Source organism: Ambystoma mexicanum, chromosome 8, assembly GCF_040938575.1.
Source record: "Ambystoma mexicanum isolate Mex_15411 chromosome 8, UKY_AmexF1_1, whole genome shotgun sequence".
In the NCBI taxonomy this organism is placed as follows: Eukaryota; Metazoa; Chordata; class Amphibia; order Caudata; family Ambystomatidae; genus Ambystoma; species Ambystoma mexicanum.
This window is the reverse complement of record NC_090929.1, coordinates 47,438,391-47,457,710: the sequence shown is the minus strand read 5'-3', so window position 1 is coordinate 47,457,710 and position 19,320 is coordinate 47,438,391. Positions and strand designations below refer to the sequence as shown.

The 19,320-nt window shown below is 48.9% G+C and overlaps 1 protein-coding gene across 2 annotated transcripts in view; it reads right to left on the bottom strand.

The window, feature by feature from the left end:
* Nucleotides 1-19,320, bottom strand: part of HMCN2 (hemicentin 2) — a 936,787-nt gene that overhangs the window by 774,995 nt on the left and 142,472 nt on the right. For both annotated transcript variants that reach the window (XM_069609262.1, XM_069609261.1), the window contains 2 exons: nucleotides 16,488-16,601; nucleotides 13,574-13,723 (listed from right to left, as the gene is read on the bottom strand). In XM_069609262.1, the coding sequence (XP_069465363.1) occupies nucleotides 13,574-13,723; nucleotides 16,488-16,601 (264 nt within the window). The remainder of the gene's footprint in view (nucleotides 1-13,573; nucleotides 13,724-16,487; nucleotides 16,602-19,320) is intronic.

Genomic DNA, 19,320 nt, shown 5'->3' with positions numbered 1-19,320 from the left:
ACAGCTCCGCCAATGAACCTCAGGCCTGACCTGCAGCACACAACTCTGCCAATGAACCTCAGACCTGACCTGTAGCACACACAGCTCTGCCAATGAACCTCAGGCCTGACCTGCAGCACACAGCTCTGCCAATTAACCTCGGGCTTGACCTGCAGCACACAGCTCTGCCAATGAACCTCAGACCTGACCTGCAGCACACAGCTCTGCCAATTAACCTCAGGCTTGCCCTGCAGCACACAGCTCTGCCAATGGACGTCAGGCCTGACCTGCAGCACACAGCTCTGCCAATGAACCTCAGGCCTGACCTGCAGCACACAGCTCTGCCAATGAACCTCAGACCTGACCTGCAGCACACAGCTCTGCCAGTGCATTTCAATCATGAACTGCAAGCACGCTGGTATACCAGCACTGGGGCCAGCACCAGGCACTGCCAATGATCCTCAAACCCTCCCTGTGGCAGAATTCCAGCTCATGATGCCACATTGAAGCAGGTGACCCTGATTTTGGGTATAGAATGGGAGAATGCCCATGGGTCCTGAATGCCAGGGGATTCAGACTATTGGACAGGGTGGGCATCGCAGCTGGCACAGCTACACTACTTACAGCCCTCTCCAAAAAACATACGTTGCCAGGGCTGAGCACTTGCTGCAGACATGAGGGAAGCCGACTCTGCCCTTTACCTTTCCGAGGTCGTAAACCGAGTGCCACAACTTTAGTTAATACTATCATCTAGTGTTACAGTGCCTGGAGTCTGCAGCAATTCTTCATGAAGCACTATATAAAAACGCCATGTTATATATTGATAGTAGATTTATAAGGCGCCTCCTAGGAAACAGTCGCTTCATGGCACCACAAGTGGAAAGGGGGAGGCAGAGACCCGACCTTCGCAGCCTTGTTACATTCTTTTGCAGTGGGGGGTGGGGGGCAGTGCAGGGGAAGGCGCAAGAATCACACAATTACAAAGCACAGAACGGACGAAGCAACATCGCCCAATGCAAATCAGCCGGTAAGTGCCTAAAGGTAAGTGCAATGGAGCCCCATGGCATTGCCACCAAAGGACCGGCAGCTGGAGGCAAAGAGAAATAGCAGGGTCCCTGTAGAGCTTGGACCAAGGCAGTGGGGCCGGAGGGGGGCTCTATGGATGGGCAGGTTCTGGATTAAGAGAGGCGCGGCAGCTCAGGGGACGGGCAGAAGAAGTTCCAGCTTAAGTGCTGAAGTTGAAATCACTTTTAACAGTGTATGAAATTAATTTGTTATAGATATGTTTTCATCTTGTATTGTTGATGTGAATCCAGCAGCGGGAGTCTCAATAACTGTGAGCCCTCCACAAAAGGTTCAAATGCAGTAAAAGTATGCCTGAAACTGTTATAAGACTATCTCTGCGCTTGGAACTAGTATTCTTAGTAAGTGCTCAAAATCACTACACAATTTGATCAATCATAGAATTCGTAAGAATTGTCCAAACATTGAATCAAGAGTTGTATTTCTTGTATTCTGGTTGTACAATAGTCCATGAATATAGCCGACACGTGTTTCGACCCGTTTGGTCGTTATCAAGGCCTCAGCGTATAATTTTTCCTACACAATTCTCATAGACCCATCGGTCTACCTTCAAAGCAAAAGTAGGGAAAAAAGGACTGTGGTGCTCAGGGATCGATCCCATTAAAATAGAGGATGGAGAATGAACCAAAAGAACATTACTGCAATTTAAGAAAAATTTCATTTTGCTTTGAAGGTAGACCGATGGGTCTATGAGAATTGTGCATGAAAAATTATACGCAGAGGCCTTGATAACGACCAAACGGGTCGAAACACGTGTCGGCTATATTCATGGACTATTGTACAACCAGAATACAAGAAATACCACCCTCAATTCAATCCTTGGACTATTCTTAAGAATTCTATCATTGATGAAATTTTGTAGTGGGTTGATTATTGGCCTCGCTGTTTAGAAGTGATGTGCTAGATTTCCACGTTTTTACAAGATGTGGCGTGTGAATATTTCTGCATTTCTATCTAGATCGGCAGTGGCTCATATTCACAATACTTTCTATATTTGACGGCGACCGAATTTAACAGCTGCATCCAAATGTGGCACTGGCCCACCTTCGAAATCCTGTCTATGTGTGAGGCAAGCTAGTGTTCACAATTCTATCGGAATTGGGTTTGATAATATTCCCGATGCAGTCTAGATGAGGCACTGGCTAACAGTCATTATTCTATCTAGATGTGGCACTGGCCGACATTCACAATCCTATCTAGTTGCGACGCGGGCTATTATTCACAGTCCTATCTAAGTGTGGCACTTGCCAACCTTCACTGTTCCACCTGAGTGTGGCACGTGCCAACCTTCACTGTTCCACCTGAGTGTGGCATTTGCTAACCTTGATAATCCTATCTAGATGTGACTCAGGCCAATGTTCACTATTCCATCTAAGTGTGGCACATGCTGACATTTACAATTCCATCCAAGTGTGGCATATGCTTACACTCACAGTTCTGTCTACGTGCGGCACATGCTGACATTAACGATCCTGTCTAGATGCGACACAGGCTAATGTTCAGGATCCTATCTAGATGCGGCGCAGGCTAATGTTCATGATTACATCTAGGTGTGGCATATGCTATCATTCACAGTTCTAAGTGTGACACATGCAGACATTCACGATCCTATCTAGATGTGACGTAGGCTAATGTTCACAACCCTATCTAGATGCAACACCAGTTAATGTTCATGTTCCTATCTAGATGCGACACAGGCTAATGTCCACGATTACATCTAAGTGTGGAATATGCTAGCATTGACAATTCCATCTAAGTGTGGGGCATGCTAACCTTCACATTTCCATCTAGATGCGGCGCAGGCTAATGTTCACGATTATGTCTAGATGCGGCGCAGGCTAATCTTCACGATTATGTCTAGATGCGGCGCAGGCTAATCTTCACGATTATTTCTTAATGTGGCACTTGCTAATATTCACAGTTCTGTCTAAGTATGGCACATGCTAACATTCACAATCCTATCTAGATGCGACGTAGGCTAATGTTCACGATCCTATATAGATGTGATGCAGGCTAATGTTCATGAATATATATAAGTGTGGCATATGCTAACCTTCACATTTCCATCTAGATGCAACGCGGGCTAATGTTCATGATCACATCTCAGTGTGGCATATGCTAGCATTCACAGTTCAGAGTTAGGGTAATGTAGCGTGGCAGTTTCTTTTGGAGTAGAATAATTGCTCTACTCCCCACCTATGCCACACTTACTTTAGTAGTTGGTGCTAGTTGACGTCTGGCTACTGGCTTCCCTTGGCGTCTCCTGCGGACACCTGCTGACACTTTCTGGAGCCGCCTCTGTTGGAGCCGCCCTTTGCCTTGGGGCCCTTAGCCGCAGGGGCTGTCGGGCAGAGGGCTACCCTGGAAGGTCAGTTAAGAGCGTTGATCTGGCCAATGATGGGTGGAGGAGGGGCTGGGAGGCGGGAAGTGAAGTTGAACGATAGGACCAATGGGTTGCAGGGAGGGAGGGAGGTGAATGGAGGGAGCACAAACCACACGAAGGATGACAGAAACACGGGTCACAAAACAAAACTAAACACATAAAAATGAGATTGGATTCACCTGATGGACCAGTAGCAGAGGAGGCAGGCAAATGGGGCTGCGAGCACCTGTTGGGAGATTTAAAAGCTCTGGTGCACAAAATGAAGAAAGGAAGAACATGCTTAAGAAGTAGAAAATGAAACCCGCTAGAAAGTTCGAGGAGTTGTGGGGCGAAAGGGAGTGAGTTATCAAAGCCAGGCTATAATAGAGGGAGCCATGATGGGTGCGTAGCCCCAAGAGGTGGCCCAAGGAAATGGTACGGAAGGGGGAAGGGGAGACTAGGCACATGACATCAGGTTATACAAAGAGTATCATAGTGATAAGGAATAAAAGAAGAAGCAAACAGCATGAAGAACCATTTAAGTTGCAAGAAGATAGGCTTAAGAAGAAGAACGAAAAGATGAAAGAGCCAGAGGCGAGCATAAGGAAGGGCATGTGACAGTCAAGAGGAACATAGAAGAAGAACAAAGACAACAACTAGGACCATAGATGGAGGCAAGTGAAGAAAGATAAGAGGGGACCAGAGCAGGAATAGTGAAGAAGAACAAAGACCACAACTAGGAGCATAGATGGAGGCAAGTGAAGAAAGATAAGAGGGGGCGAGAGCAGGAATAGTAAATAAGTAGCAAACCTTAGAAGAAGAACAAAGACCACAACTAGGAGCATAGATGGAGGCAAGTGAAGAAAGATAAGAGGGGGCCAGAGCAGGAATAGTGAATAAGTAGCAAACCTTAGAAGAAGAAGGAAGACCACAACTAGGAGCATAGACGGAGGCAAGTGAGGACAGATAAGAGGGGGCCAGACCGGAAATAATGAATACGCAGCAAACCTAGAGCCAGGTGGGAAAAGAGAGCCAAAGAAGAGCAGTGCCAGAGGGAGAGATATGAGAGCAGGGAGAAAGTAGGCACAGGAGATGGATAGAAGCATGGCAAGAGCAGAGGATTGGTGGCCTTGAAGAGGGGAGGAGCCTTAATAAAGTCATGGGAAGACCATGGTGAGAATTAGACTCAAGGGAGCCACAAAAGTAGAAAAAGCATGGCTCTTATCGTTGGAAACAACGCATGAAAAAACAAAAAGAAATGTGATTAGAGAAAGCGAGTGAGGAGACAAACATGACAGCAAAATAATAAGCAGAGAAGAAAGAGTGAGGGAGTTGGGAGAGCAGTAATTAAAAGAGGGAAGAGGAAATCCCTAAGCGGAAGGAGTGGGAAAGAGGAGACTCTCAGATTTAGTAGGATTACGATGAAGAGAATGAGCAACCATGCACACCAGAATGTCCGAAACACAGAAAGAGGAGTGAAGATGATGAGAGGAAGTGGAAAAGATCTGAGTGCCAGCGGCGTAGGCGAAAACGATAACCAAGTGAGCGAGCGATTAATAGCGGAGAGAGCAATAGTATTCACAGAGAAAAGTGGGGATCCAAGGACCGAGCCTTGTGGGACCACAGAGGAAAACCAAAACACACCAGACCCAGAAATGCCAAGAAAAGAAACATAGAAGCAAGGACTAGAATAATCTGCAGAAGTCAAGAAGCACAGCAAGGCATGCTAGCCTCCAGTGATGACAGGAAGTGAGGAAAGCTGGCCCAATCAGGAGAGCAGAAGAGGGAGCAGGCCGGAGACTCAATTCTGGGGAGGACGGTCAATATCCAGATGTAGAGAGAGCTGAGAATAGACTATGATCCAGAGGTTTCAAAAGAAAAGGAAGAGGAGAGATTGGAGAGTAATTAGAGGGAAGGAATAAGTTGATGCAGATTGTGCAGAATAGGGAGAACAGTGGCGTGCATAAAGGATAGTGGAAGAGAGCCAGTGAAAGAGAGAAATGAAAAAGAGAAGTCAGGTTGGGAAGGAAGATCGGGTATACCAAAGAAATATAAGAGCAGATGGGTGCTTTAGGGGGAGGGGAGGGATAGGTGGGGGAGACAGGGGGAAACGAAGACCACACTTCATTAATGTCAGAGGTAAAGTAAGAGGCAAGATCAGAAGCACAAAGAGGGACATTCAAAGTAGTGTCAAGGGGACAGGAAACAGAAGACTATTAAGGAGAGGAAATAAGCGACGAGGTAAGAATGTGCTAATAAGCAACTGATAACAGAGATGTTTAGCGTGAAATAGGTCAGAATCGTAACCAGAACGGAGAGAAGAGAATGAGGTAGCGGGATCATTTCCATCCAGCATCACCCCAGTTTGGGTAAAACTCCTCAAGCAGATTACAAGAAAATAGTGAGCCAAAGATGAGGTTCAAGAGATGAAACAAAAGGAAAGAGAGAGGGGCGGATAGAATCAAGTAAAGATGGCTCAAACCAAGAAAGAAAAGATGAAGAGTCAGGGGATGGGAAATCCGCAAGAGAAGGAAGGCATAAGTGGACAATGAGGGAAGACGAAGAGGCGTCAAAGTCAAGAAGGACACAAGGCCCGAAAGCAGCAGGCCCAGGGGGAGAAAAAGAGAAAAACAGAAACCAACAGAGGAAAGGAAGAGACATGCAGAGGTTGGGAACCCAAAGGGTAAGTAGAGGACATTACATCAGTAAAAGAGACACCTCTGTGAGAGGATGGACTGGCTGCTTGAGAAAGATGAAAAGAGTCAAAAAGTGGAAGGAAAGAACAGGACGGAGTGGCAGGAAAGTCGGTCTCATTACAGAGAGATGATGAAGAGTGGAGGGGGGGGTGGACCATTAGAAAAGAAAGGACCACGAGTCATTCATAAATAAATATAGTGGAATTCAAAAGCAACACTTGCCTCATTTTTGGCCTAGTGTTATTCTCTCCCTCTTTGGTGTTGTCAAAGACTTATGGAGTTTGAACCTTTCCCTCTATCTGCTTGTGATATTGAAACCGTCTGTCCTCCCCAGAGACCTCCCTCCTGGCCAGTCTGGACTAAAGAGTTTCTGGAAGGTTCAGACTGTGACATCACTCCAGGAAGCCATGGCAGCCCCCGGACAAGCTGGACCCCCGTCTGCGGAAAAGCAAACGTTTGCACGCTAAAAACAAATGCTATTCTGTGATGGGTTGGAGAAAAGCATATGAGTGAAAGGGGCAATTGAGAGGCAGAGAACACTTGCCAAAAATCAGACAGGACTGTTTGACAGTAAGCCGTCACCTACTGGCATCATGTGTACACTTGCAGTCTCCTTCTGGTTGGCATGACTGTAGCTGAAAATCACTTGGCATTCCTTGCTTTCTAGCCTCCTCCACACAGTCTGGTTGATGGCTGTATGGAAAGGTCCAGAGCACCGTTCCAAGGCCCTATTCACCACCTGGACTGTTCTTGGGTGGAAAATCTGTCAGAGATGTGTACATGTTATATATCAGTGATCAGTGTGTATTAGAGTTGTACTCAGCCGCAACAGCAGGTAAAGTGCACACAGGATTGCAACAGTGTGCAGCTACTTGTGTGTTCAGCAGTGAGCAAGATTGACAGGCGGCCCTATGTGGGCGGAGCTTTGGGTGGGAGGAGTTAATGGCTGTCAGGGACATTCCCTGCCTGCATTGTAAGTTCTCTTTCCTCCTTGCTCCTTCCAATCTCTGCATCTTCCATCTGTCCCCCGTCCTTCTCATCGTCAACTCACTACTCTCATTACCTTCCATCCACTCTCCCCTTTACCACAAGGAAAAGTGAGTGCCACCACTTGCAAAATGGATCCTTCCACTGCAGATGTCCAACAAGAGCCTGAGAGGGGAATCCCAATTAATCATTGCCTAAAAATATAAGGTACGCACCTTTTATTCAGCATATATGCACAAAGAAAGCCCAGTATAAACCCAGAACAAAAGAGAAGACTGACAAGTAGTGCAGAAACATCATTCTACTGATCTTCCCATCTGCCCCCCTCCTATTTAATTCCCTCCCTTTTAAATGTCACACCCAGTCACCGTCCATCCACTCCCCATTACCACCACTCCAACGCACCCGCACCATGTCTTCGTGGTCTGGCTGGAGAGAATCGAGGATGATGCCTCCTGTACGAGGACTGGGCAGTGAGGAGCCCAGCCCATATTCCATCGCAGATTCCGGGCGCTCCTGCAATGGCTCCCTGAACACTATGGCTACTCCCAGCGGGTCCGAGAATCGTTTTGTGAAAGACAGGCCCACCCAGAATATCGCAGCATAGAATGGGAACGTTTGGGGCTTAATAAATAGAATTTTGAAGCAAAACATGTTAATTGTGCAGTGCATTTTGAGGGTGTGAAGGAGTGCTATTTTGCTGGAGAGGGAGCCATGATGAAACAGCACCAGTATTTGGAAATATAACCAATAGGCGAAGAGTGATATACACGTCTGTTACTTTGCATGGTTGATATAAAGGGTCACTGGTATTATATATGGATCAAAACTAGTCTACTAAATCTTGAGTGAGGCTTTCTTTTAGTGTACACTGGGAACTGAAACACTTCCCACGGTCACCTAATTTTGGCAGGTATGGCGAGATCCACAGATCACACACTTCCTTTAAGTGGTGAAGCCGGAATTCGTGCCTAGTCTCAAATGTAGGAACTAACAGGAATCTTTCTTGCTCACGTTGGTACAAATATGCATTCATATTTAGTTACGAGGACCTAAATTAATAGCCTGTGTTATACAGATGATTTTAAGAGTGCCCAAGTCACTTCCACCTACTCACCCTCAGCGAACCTTCCCATCCCTCACCTACCCACACCGAATCTCTGCCACCCTCATCATCATCCACTCCCGCCTAGAGTATGCAAACTGCCTTATCTAGGTGCACCCGAGTTCCAAATGAGGAAACTCCAAAGAATCCAAAACGCTGCTGCCCGTCTCCTCATTGGCCTCCCACCTGCAGAACACATCAGCCTGCACTGAGAGTCCTGCACTGGCTCCCTATTGGTCGACGGACTACCTTTAAAGCCATGTGCATTACTCTCTGTGCCATCCACAACACCGCTCCTGAATTCTTCCAAGATGAACTCATGCGCTACCAACCCTCTAGGACGCTCAGATCCGGCGCAGCACATCTCCTTGTTTCATCCCATTGTAACTTCACCAGTTTGGGAGGTTCCCGCTTCTCCATCCAAGCTCCCACTATCTGGAACTCTCTTCCTCTCCACATCCACCACATTGACAACCACCTCGTATTCAGACATTCCCTCAAAACCTGGCTATTCCCTTCCTCTTCCTGAATCCCCTCCCTCTTCATTCCCATGATTGACCTCCCACACAAGCATCAGCCCTGACTCACCAAAATATCAACAGCTCGCAATACACCGGATGCCGGCTGCTTACATGGCGGCCCTCTGTGCTAAACTCATCCCATTCCACTCCTGCACACAATCACTCATGACCCCCCTCCCCCCCCGGACTTCCTGCACGTTAACTGGTGCACTCTGTGTACCGGACAACACCTGAGAATATGATAGTAGCTCGTACGTTACAACTCAATAGTGTCTGGACCGTAGATCAGGCCTGAATTATGCATCCTGACCCCGGCCTCGGCCAAATACCTGAGGGCCGGCACCAGCAGGCCCTCCCCTATCTAATATTAAAAGGGGCTTGCCAAGCACTCGGAGCGCTCAATTCATAGGTTCACTGGAGGTAGAAATGAGGTGCACTGAGTAGGATTGGGTTTAGGCCATGGTATGCACTTGCTGGGCTTGGGGACAGGAATGGGGACACACTAGGATGGTGCTGGGGACATAAAACATGACGCATTTAGACGGATGACGGGAAATATATCATAGCTCTTGGATGAGACCCGGCAAATGCCATGCCATAGGGTTAGACGAAGGTATGTCGGAGGCCTTACACGTCATCTAATACATGTGGCTCCACTCAGAGCATTACGCGCACAAGCCTTCATCCCACCCATGACACTCCAAGTTACTCGCTAGCAACCCTTTGCACCCATAGCTGCTTAGGTTGGCCGTGGAAAGGCACACATATATCCCTTGACATCGCGCTGATTATATTACCTAGTTCGCTTCTTAAGAACATGGAAGACACATAGTAGCCATGTGGATGTCATGTATTTGCCTACAGCGCTCAAAGAATCCCATTGGCCTTGTCCTTCTCCAGGAGAGCATTTCTACCCCGACTATAAGATGACCTCAGTGCCAGAATAAATCTGACACAACGACATTCAAGATAAACTCGGTCCTTGTTAAGGCATGTATAAACGCACCACTTCGGTGGGCTTCTACCGCAGGCACGGCTCTCCATCCACGCACTCTAGAATGCAGCTACGGCGATGACAAATTCAGTCTAGTTGGTCACATACCTTTTGACAATGAAACCCCAGACTTGCCTCCACGCCTCTGTCATTAATATACAGCGACAACCCTTGACACATTTACACATCGAGTCCCCTGCACTATCGCTCTGTAATGACCACCAACAGCACCCACCCACGTATCTGATCACTTGGGTTGCTTACTGGCGCCTTGCCAGCCCCCTAAATCCTAATCCCGTGCACACACGCATCTTAAAGTCCACTCTTAGAACGTTTTCCCATAACTGGACTTCGGTCACGACGGATTTCCAACCACAAAACGCATTGAGGCCATACAAATGGGGAAATGCAGCTGTATAAATGTCAACTACATTATTTCTTTATTTGTTTTAATTCTTATACCATGCCGCATGCCCGCGGGCCTCAATGCAAAGATATTACAATACAATAAATGATAAACCAATCTGACAATGTACAGGTGATCGTAGAAACAAGTCGATCAAAAGTGCGCGAGTGTCATTTTGTTTTGACTCCTAAATTGCACAGAGGGGATCACTTCTGTTTGCGCTGTTTTGCTAAAGGTCCCTCGTGTGCAATTTTAATTATTTCCACCACTTAGTGGAAAAGTAAATAGTGAAACGCAGAATCACCTTTACACTTCACTTCTCCACTAAGTGCCTGGAAAAAGTGTAAATTCTACCCGCAATTAAAGATAATGTGAAGCATCTAGAATGGAAGTCTCTGGAATCTGCCTGCTGTCACCCAGGGTAAAAGTCAGGCGGATTCCACGGGAATGCATTGGTTTTCCAGTAGCATAAACAGACACGGTGTGTAAGCTCTGCTCTCCAACTTTGCCTGCCATATTATACAAACCCCTGTGCAGCGTAAAACGTGGCCCTAGATGGCGTCAGTACCACTTTTCCCACTCGGCGCCACATGGAAAATGACCCCATAGAATTGTACCTTTATTTTCCCCATCCTGAATGGAAGCACGCACATTCCAGCAGGCAAATCAATAAGAACTTTAAACCAAATTCTTACAGACACAAAGTGAATTAAAATGCACGAGGAGGTCATTGTGTTACCCTGCTTGCAGCTGGTCCAGCAAGCCCCGCCCCCAGCCCCCACAGTCTAATCCACCAGCAATCATAGCAGATTGACACCTTATGGAATTGTAAGAGCAGAAACGTGCCACATTAATGAAATTACCCGCCAGCATCACTAATCACCTCCCCTTTTAAATGGTCTACAACTAATAAGAGATAAGAGCCCCGTGGGGGCCCCCTGTGCAGCCCGGGTGTTTCCCTCGGAGATGAGAGAGGCTGAGCAGGGGGGCCTGTGGGCTTTAGATCAGATCTCAATGGGGGCCCCTGTGCAGCCCGGGCTGTTTCCCTTTGAGGTGAGAGAAGCTGAGCAGGGGGGCCCGTGGGCTTTTGTCGCTGGTCCGACTGCTAAACCCGCCTCTGCCTCCGGAGGAGTGTGCCAGGACTGCCGGACCATGGGCACCGCACCCCACGTGGTCTAAGGACACTTCTGAGGGAGTGCGTGCTATAAGATCAGGGCGGTGACCCTGGAGCTTGAACACAGACCTCCGGAGACTGCTCCCGATTCGAGGACCCCTCTCTGCCATGTGCCACTGGCTATAGGGGAGCCCCTGGCCTGGCGCTTGGTACGTGGAGCCTCCTTCTCAAACATAGAGAGCAGATTTGCCGTCTCTCGACCCAGGACCGGTGTCAGCTCTGCCCTCGCCCCTTTGCTAGCTCATCGCTGATGCCCAGGCTGAGACTCCTGCACAGAGCAGGCAGCCCTAACTCTGCCCAGGAATGCAATGCTGTACATGGAGCCCTCAGCCAGCAGGTCTGTCCACTTTTCAGGACCCTGGTGGTGGAGGGGGACGCTGCAGAACCCAGATGTGCCCATCACAGGGTGATATCCCGAAATGGTGGCATTACCAGTCCACGGGTAACACGGACCGCTCCAGCATCCACCTGCCCGCCGGAATAGCCACAACTAAAATGTGGAGGACTGATGCAACCGGGGTACCACAAGCATAAAGGGGGTCCCCCTCATCCTTTCTGTTCCACCCCCCGACCCCCGGATCTAGGGGCAGGGATCCCGTATCACATTTAATAAAAAGGGACTGAATTTCAGGATTAATAAGCAGGGGAGTTGCTAGGTCTGGAAAAGACCCGGGACTAAACTGATATTGGAACTGTCAGGACTGGGGGCTAGCTAGTCTTTTGGCTGTAGCTCCTGAGATTCTATCCGGGGCTACAATCAAAAGATCAGGGGCTATAGCCCCCTTAGCCCCCCCCCTAGCAACGCCCCTGTTAATAAGGATTCTGTCAAAATAGGATTCTCGCTCTGTGGGGTAGATTCCTTTTAAATGTGTGCAGAGTTGGGATTACCCAAGGATCACCCAAATACACGTTTCTGTTTACTCTGCCACTATCTTGCAGTCAGGTATCTCATGCCAACCTGTGCCAGTTGGGCCGGAATGTCCCATAAGTGGGCCAGGTCCTGCTCGGACAGGCCTTGCCATGGAGCTCGGAACCAGCCCAGGTGTTCCTAGTCTGGCTGGGCACAACATTCCAGCAGAACTAGGGCGAGGACCCAGAGCGCCACTCCTTTCAAGGCCAGCTCGTCCCTTGTAGGTCCGAACCCCAACTCTCTTTGTGTCAAGGTCGAGGAGGAGAAGGCAGAGTGCTCCTTGTAAGAGTTTTTAAAAATGTACCTTCCATCCAGTAAAGGGAACGACAGTTGGCATAACCCCAAAATGTTCGTTCCTGCGTGCCTAAATGCTGTACACGCCTTCTACGCCAGGGGTCTTGCAACTGTGGGGCTGGCCAACCTGGGGCAGTACAGGGCAGTACGGTGAATGCTTTTAATATCCAAATGTAAGCAGATATGGCATCTAGGGGGCCCAGCAGCTAAATATTTTCTCAAGGGGGCTCAGCATAAAAAAGTTTGAATACCACTGAACTGGGCGCTAATGCTACGTCCTCCAAAAGGATGAGCAAACAAAGCTCTCTACCTGCAACCTGTTTCATCTCCACCTGGGCTTCCAAGACCCAGTGCATCGAATACCTAGATAGTCGAACTTCCGGACCTGCTCCAGAACAATTCCACCAATCACACTCTTTGAGCGCAGCTGTTTGTGCCTGCAGAAATCATTACTGTGGTCCTGTCAATGATAAGGTGTTTAAACGGCAGTATTCACCAAAATGCCAGGGGTCGTGGAAGTGACATCACACGACCCTTGACCTCTGATGACAACACAGGAAGTGACCTTAGGAGAAAGCTAGGGACATGTCGGCCACTCTAGTTTCAGTCTCCGAAATCTCTGTCAGGCTATGGTCTCTGTAAAAACTCACCTGTTTTATCTTGACTTTTCGCAGCACTGGAAGTAGGCAGAATAGCTCTTAGAGGCCGCTTGCTGTTATGTGAATGGAGCACGTGCACTCACTCAATATTGGGAGTGCAGAACATGTCTGGTCAGATGCAAGAACAGTCTGGAGGCCATCAACTTTCAGCAGGAATAATACAGGGGTACTTCTGATTAAACTCACCTCTCTCTCTCTCTCTCTCGCTCTCTCTCTCTCTCTCTCTCTCTCTCTCTCTCTCTCTCTCTTTCTCTCTCTCTCTCCCCCACCCCAATCTCTCTCTCTCTCTTTCTCTCTCTCTCTCCCCCTCTCTCTTTCTCTCCCCCCCCTTCTTGGAGTAGAAGGAACCTTTTACAGCCGCCTCACCCCCCCCCCCCCCCGCCGACCCCCTGTGTAGACTTACATCCCACGACCAGCTTGATGAGCTCGGCAGCGACCCCGGCCTCGTTGGTGGCCAGGCAGGTGTAGTCTCCAGCGTCGCCCGCCTGCACCTTGGGGATCCTGAGGACGCCTCCTTCCGCACCCCATGTCACGTTCCTCAATTCCAGATCACCTGTCGCACAAAACGTGAAAGACGGTCAGAGGTCAGTGACCTGGAACCCACTGCTGCCACCCTGAACGGGTCACTGACGTGTGACCCCAGGTCAGGTCAAGCTACACAGGGGCATCACAAGGGAGAGCCTTGCTGTACTGTACTCACCACAGAAAGGCTCCAATGCTGCAGATTGGCCCTGCCCTCTCACAAGATAACTACTACCACAGAAGACCACTCCTCCCAAATACTGACTCCCTGTGTGCAGCCACTCCGTGCTCCTAAGACCACCCCTCCCCCACAACCCACTCTTCCCTCCCAAGACAAATCCTCTCACAAGACCATGCATTCCTCACAAAACCACTCCTCTCCCACAAACCACTGCTCTCCCACAAACCACTCCTCTCCAACAAGCATGCCCTTCCATTCCAAAACCACTCCTCTCTCACAAGCTTGACCTCCCCTTCCAAAACCACTCCTCTCACACAAACCATCCACTCTCACAGGACCACTCCTTTCAAAAAAGATCACCCCTTCCTCCCAAGCCAAGACAACCTCTACTTCAACCTCTATACTCATGTCCTTTCACTGAACCTACCTTTATATGATGTAATTCCTGCATTGCCCCAACTATCTGTAAATATGCTGTAAATGTGTTGCAAATGTAAACTTGATTTTGTAAATGTGTAACTTATGTAACTGCAAGAAATGCGCCCAGATACCTAAGGGTTCTGTGCGCTATATAAATAAATACAAAAAAATATATAAATACCTCCCAAATCTTGCCATCCCTTCAAAATCCACTCTTCATAGCAAGACCACTCTTATGTAAGAGTCTCACTCGACCTCACAAGACCACTTATCCTTCCCAAGACCACTCTTATGTAAGAGTCTCACTCGACCTCACAAGACCACTTATCCTTCCCAAGACCACTCTTCAGACACAGTCCCTTCTCCGCTTCAAAAGATCACTGGTGAGGTATATTTTTCTTTTGCCAGACCTTCACACTCCTTCATTGGAGCCCCAGCCCCCAGCACGACTCCTGGACTTTTTCATTGACTTTTTAGGGTGGGTGGCGTTATTCATCCTCGCTCCCCTGCTGCAATCATTTTTGTTTTGGGGGTTCTGGGGCACCTTTTTGGATCGCTGGTGCTATGATACCTCTCCCTCTGTTTCTGCAATCTGTGGCGATACGTGGGAGCTTTCGAATGCCTCATCTGCCCTCTTGCGGAATGGGTTAAAAGCAATGAGGAGGCTTTCCGATGAGTAAAGTAGGCATGCTCATGAAGTCATGTGTCATGAAGATGACCACACAACAATCAGGAAATAAAGTGTGTATACTCACCCTAACACCTTGACATCCCCAGTAAGGTGCTCATGAATGTGTGGCCGGACTAAGTCCTGTCCGTTAGTATATCCTGTCCTGATGAAGGCCCACCCAAAATGTTAAGAGGAATGTTGTTGGATTTACGTATTCCTGTGAGGCGCCGAAACACATCGTGTCGACCTATACCGCATGGCTTACACGCACACTTGAGTTCTAGAGTTGTGAGATGAAACAGACCGCATCCCACCTCCTTATAAAAATGTGCTCCCGATGACTTGTGGAGACTCAGACATATCGAATCAGTAAAGGCCTGGAAATTGATTGCTGGCGCTTGCTGCAGGTTGAGACATTGACGTGGGTTTCGCTGTATCTCCTTCAAGGTGAACTAAGCAACAGATGTTCTTAATGACTAGTAGTCTTTAAGGCACTATGCTGACACTTTCTACTAACCCGGGTTGCACTCTTTGTAATGTGTTGCACTTTTGCTTTTTTTGCACAAGTGTTGTATTACTAGAGTTGTTTTGATATCCTCGGGCTTGTCTGCGTCGTTCCTTAGGTTCCGGAATGAATGGTGAAAGAGGGGGGCTCCCTTGCTCCACAGATTTCTGGTTTCATTCCACACTTACGGCTTTGTCTGAGATGTTCTCTTATAAGGGGCCTCACCTAGCGCTACTATAAAGGACACGTAAAGACTTCCTAGACGCTAGTACATATGGAGCTTGACACAGGCTCACCAAACTGTGTGTTCTATATGCATAGCGTTACTTTTACATGTATGGGGTTGCTTGGTTTTCTGTGCAGAGGGCACCTGCCCCGGCAGTTCGGGCAGGGGTTCTCCCATTGGTGGCAGTACCTAACTGATTTGCATATGGCTGGAACCCTTTTGCAATGGTGCAGACGGGCTAAAAAACTGTGGTGTGGAAGGTTGCACAGAGCAGTGCCCGTGGTACAGATTCATTCAAAACTTCCCACCCATCACTTTCTGGGTTATAGCATTACTGTTACTTACATGTATCTGTGTAAAGTTTCCCTTAGTGTGATACACAAAGGTAGTTTTGTACTTACCTGTGGGGTTCCTTTAATGTTTCAGCTTTGGAAGTGTTAACTGCTCTGCACAACTCTACTCCCTCCCTCCTTAATTCAGCCTGACTGCTCAACCTCGCTACCTTAAGGGGAGTTGTTCAGTTAAGCTCTGGTTGAGGCAACGACAGGCGGTGACTTTGAAAAGCCCTCCTAGCACCACAACAAGCTCACAGCCACTCCACTCATAAGATCACCACTCCATCTCATAGCCACTCGTCCCACTGATCACCACTCCCTCTCAAAGCCACTCGTCTCACTGATCACCACTCCCTCTCAAAGCCACTCGTCACACTGATCGAGACACCCCAGAACCTTCACAAATCGCTAGGACAGAAACCCAGCGCCCCACGTGAATGCCCAAACTCTCCAGTTACCTCTAAGCCATGTGATGTCAGGGGTGGGGACACCCGCAGCCTGGCACTCCAGTGTGGCAAGGTGCCCGAGTGATGCCTGCACCAACGGAGTCACGGCCGTGACACGCGGTGCCTCTGCAAAGGAAGACGGAGAGGTGTCAGTGTGATGATATAGTGTCAAATGCAGGCTGTGCCACCCTCAGGAACCCAACACAGGACAGAGCTCTTGATAGCTTAAGGCAGGGGTCTGCAACTTGTGCCTCTGCAGATGTTTTTCACTACAACTCCCATGATCACTTGTCATCAAATATGCTTGGTAAACCTGATGGGAATTGTAGTCCAAATCATCTGGAGAGCCAAAGGTAGCATATCCAGGGACCACTCTTTGGGTGGGCAAAAGGGGCACAGCCAGGGTGCCTGATGCAAAGAATTCAGTGTGCAGGTTACACAAAACATGCATAACACAGGTCATGACGCTAAATAATGTGCAGCTCGGCCTGGCTGCACATCACAACTAACACCCAATGTCATCCATTCATTCTCTAATGCCTTCTATTTTCTTCTAAGTGCATCCAGTGTGTGAGTTCACTATAACACGTGTGCAGCCTTTTCACTGTTCTCTTGGAAGCGTATTAATCACATGCAAGAACAGAAGCCGAAATGCGTATTGAGAAGTTGGTGAGTCACAATGGTTAAGAAGATAGCTCAGTGTGTTAAGACCTTGCTGCCGAGCTCCGGGAGGCTAGGATTTGCTACTGTGATCCTAGCCTCCTAGCCTCACCCTTTCCTTTCCTTCACGTTGATAAACCTGAGCACATGACCTTTCGTGATAGTAGCGCCTACTGAGCCACACAGCAATGTGTGCAATGTCATTGCTATGAACATAGCATGGGCCTGGTCCAGGTATGGCGCTCAGTCCCCCCTAACCAGGAGGGTAAATATTGGGCATCCAGGCGCAGCATGGCAATATTGTTACCCCCAGTGAATGCATTGGTCGGCTCAGGTGTGTGAGTGGTCTGATGAAGTACCCTGCCCGACACTAAGTATGGATGGTGGGACAGCAAAGGGTGCCGAGTGCGACCACTGCTGTGCAATGCTGCCTCTGGGGGTGGTGTAGGGAAAACCCCCTGCCTACCTCTGCCATGCCACGGGTGAGGTGAAGGGGCTCTGCAGATGAGACTATTGGGGAACAGAGTCGCTTTAAGGCACTTTGTGACAGCTGCCATTAGGAACATTGCTGACATGACTGCTAGTCCCGGGGTCCTTCTATGGGGTCCCTCTATGGGGCCCTCAATACAGCAACATATGCTCGACAGCTTTTACCTGTCATCACACTGTTCGATACTAGAGAGACCCAATCACAATAGGCACATTGTTGCCAAGCGACAGACAGACAAGGGAGGTGACCAATGCGAGCAGAGGCTGCAGACACACAGAGAGATTAGGCTACATAGCCAGTGCACGTGCACAGGTCTCGCACATCATCCAAAATGGCAGAAGTCTCTGATGGGCTCAGCCTGCATGCAGTGGCAGCCTGGAGGCACCGGCTAATTCCACCGCTGCAGGCAGTGCCATGCCCGTAATCCCCCCATCACCACCCAGGAAGAATGGTGGGACCCCGGTGCATACCCTTGCAGGGAGCCAGCCCCAGAGGGAGGCTTCAAAGCCCTGTATCCAGCAAGGAGATGAGAGGGGGGCAGCTGGAGCACGGAGCGAACGGAGGGAGGTGCAAGAAGAGCCAAGGGGGAAAAGAACAACACAGGAAGTTGGGGGAGAGGGAAAGGAGGAGACGAAGAAGATCAGATGGAGGTTGAAAGAAAGTGACGGTAGGGCAGAGGAGGTGAACAGGACTGCATACAGAGGAGGACGAAAGTGATACTAAGGAGAACCGGGGATGTATACAGAGGAGGAAGGATTCAAGTTCCAGTGAGGTGGTAAGGAGAAGGGAGGCTGGAGAGAGGGCCATGTCGAACGCCAAGATGCCTGAAGAAGAGAGAGAGAGAGAGTGGCAGGAGCGAGGGAGAACCTCAAATTCCTAGCGGGTGCCAGGGAGGTGAAGAATAACACTTCTCAAGACCTCTAGGAGGAAAGTAGTGCCAGGAGCCACAGGCAGGGGGGTGGTGGGACACTAAAGGAAAGCCTGTGGAAGGCCTAAAGTGGGTCTCTTTTTGTTGAAGACTGTGGCACTATTTGAAAGTCCATCTCAGTGCCAAAAACCTATGTCGTTCCAAACAGTGACTACTAATCTGGCCGCGGGACTGCAAGAGGCGGTCTCTCCCACCAGACCCAACCAAAGCAGGAAGACCACTGCTTCCTCGAGACTCTGAGTGGCACATGGAGTTGCCCCAACTATCCGTGAGGAACTTGATTTCGGACACTTTCTTTCGAGCACCCATGAATTCCAGAAGCCATCCTGACTATGGCTTTCATGCCCTGCCAGGAGGGCGGACATGGCCTTTAACAGTCCACCAGACCGAGCTAATCCTGGAGGTGGTCAAACCATGTTTTCCGCCTCTCCTCTCCCACATCTCCCTCCCTCGCCATCTGCAGTAGAGAGAGAGAGAGAGATTCAGAGAGAGGAGAGAAAGAAAGAGAAAGAAAGAAGAGAGCAAAAGAAAGAGAGAGAGAGGGAGGCAGGAGAGAGAATGAGAGAGGGGAGAGAGAGAGACAGACAAAAGAGAGAGTGAGCGAGAGATTGAGACAGGAGAGATTTATAATATACTTAGTGTGGCACACCTAGAATGTTTCTATCACGGGTGCCATGGAGTCTCTTTAATCTAGTCTACAGGCCCTCATTGAAGGAAACCTGGATTCTGCATCACAGGGTGCTAATGACTTGGGACCCCAGCAGTCT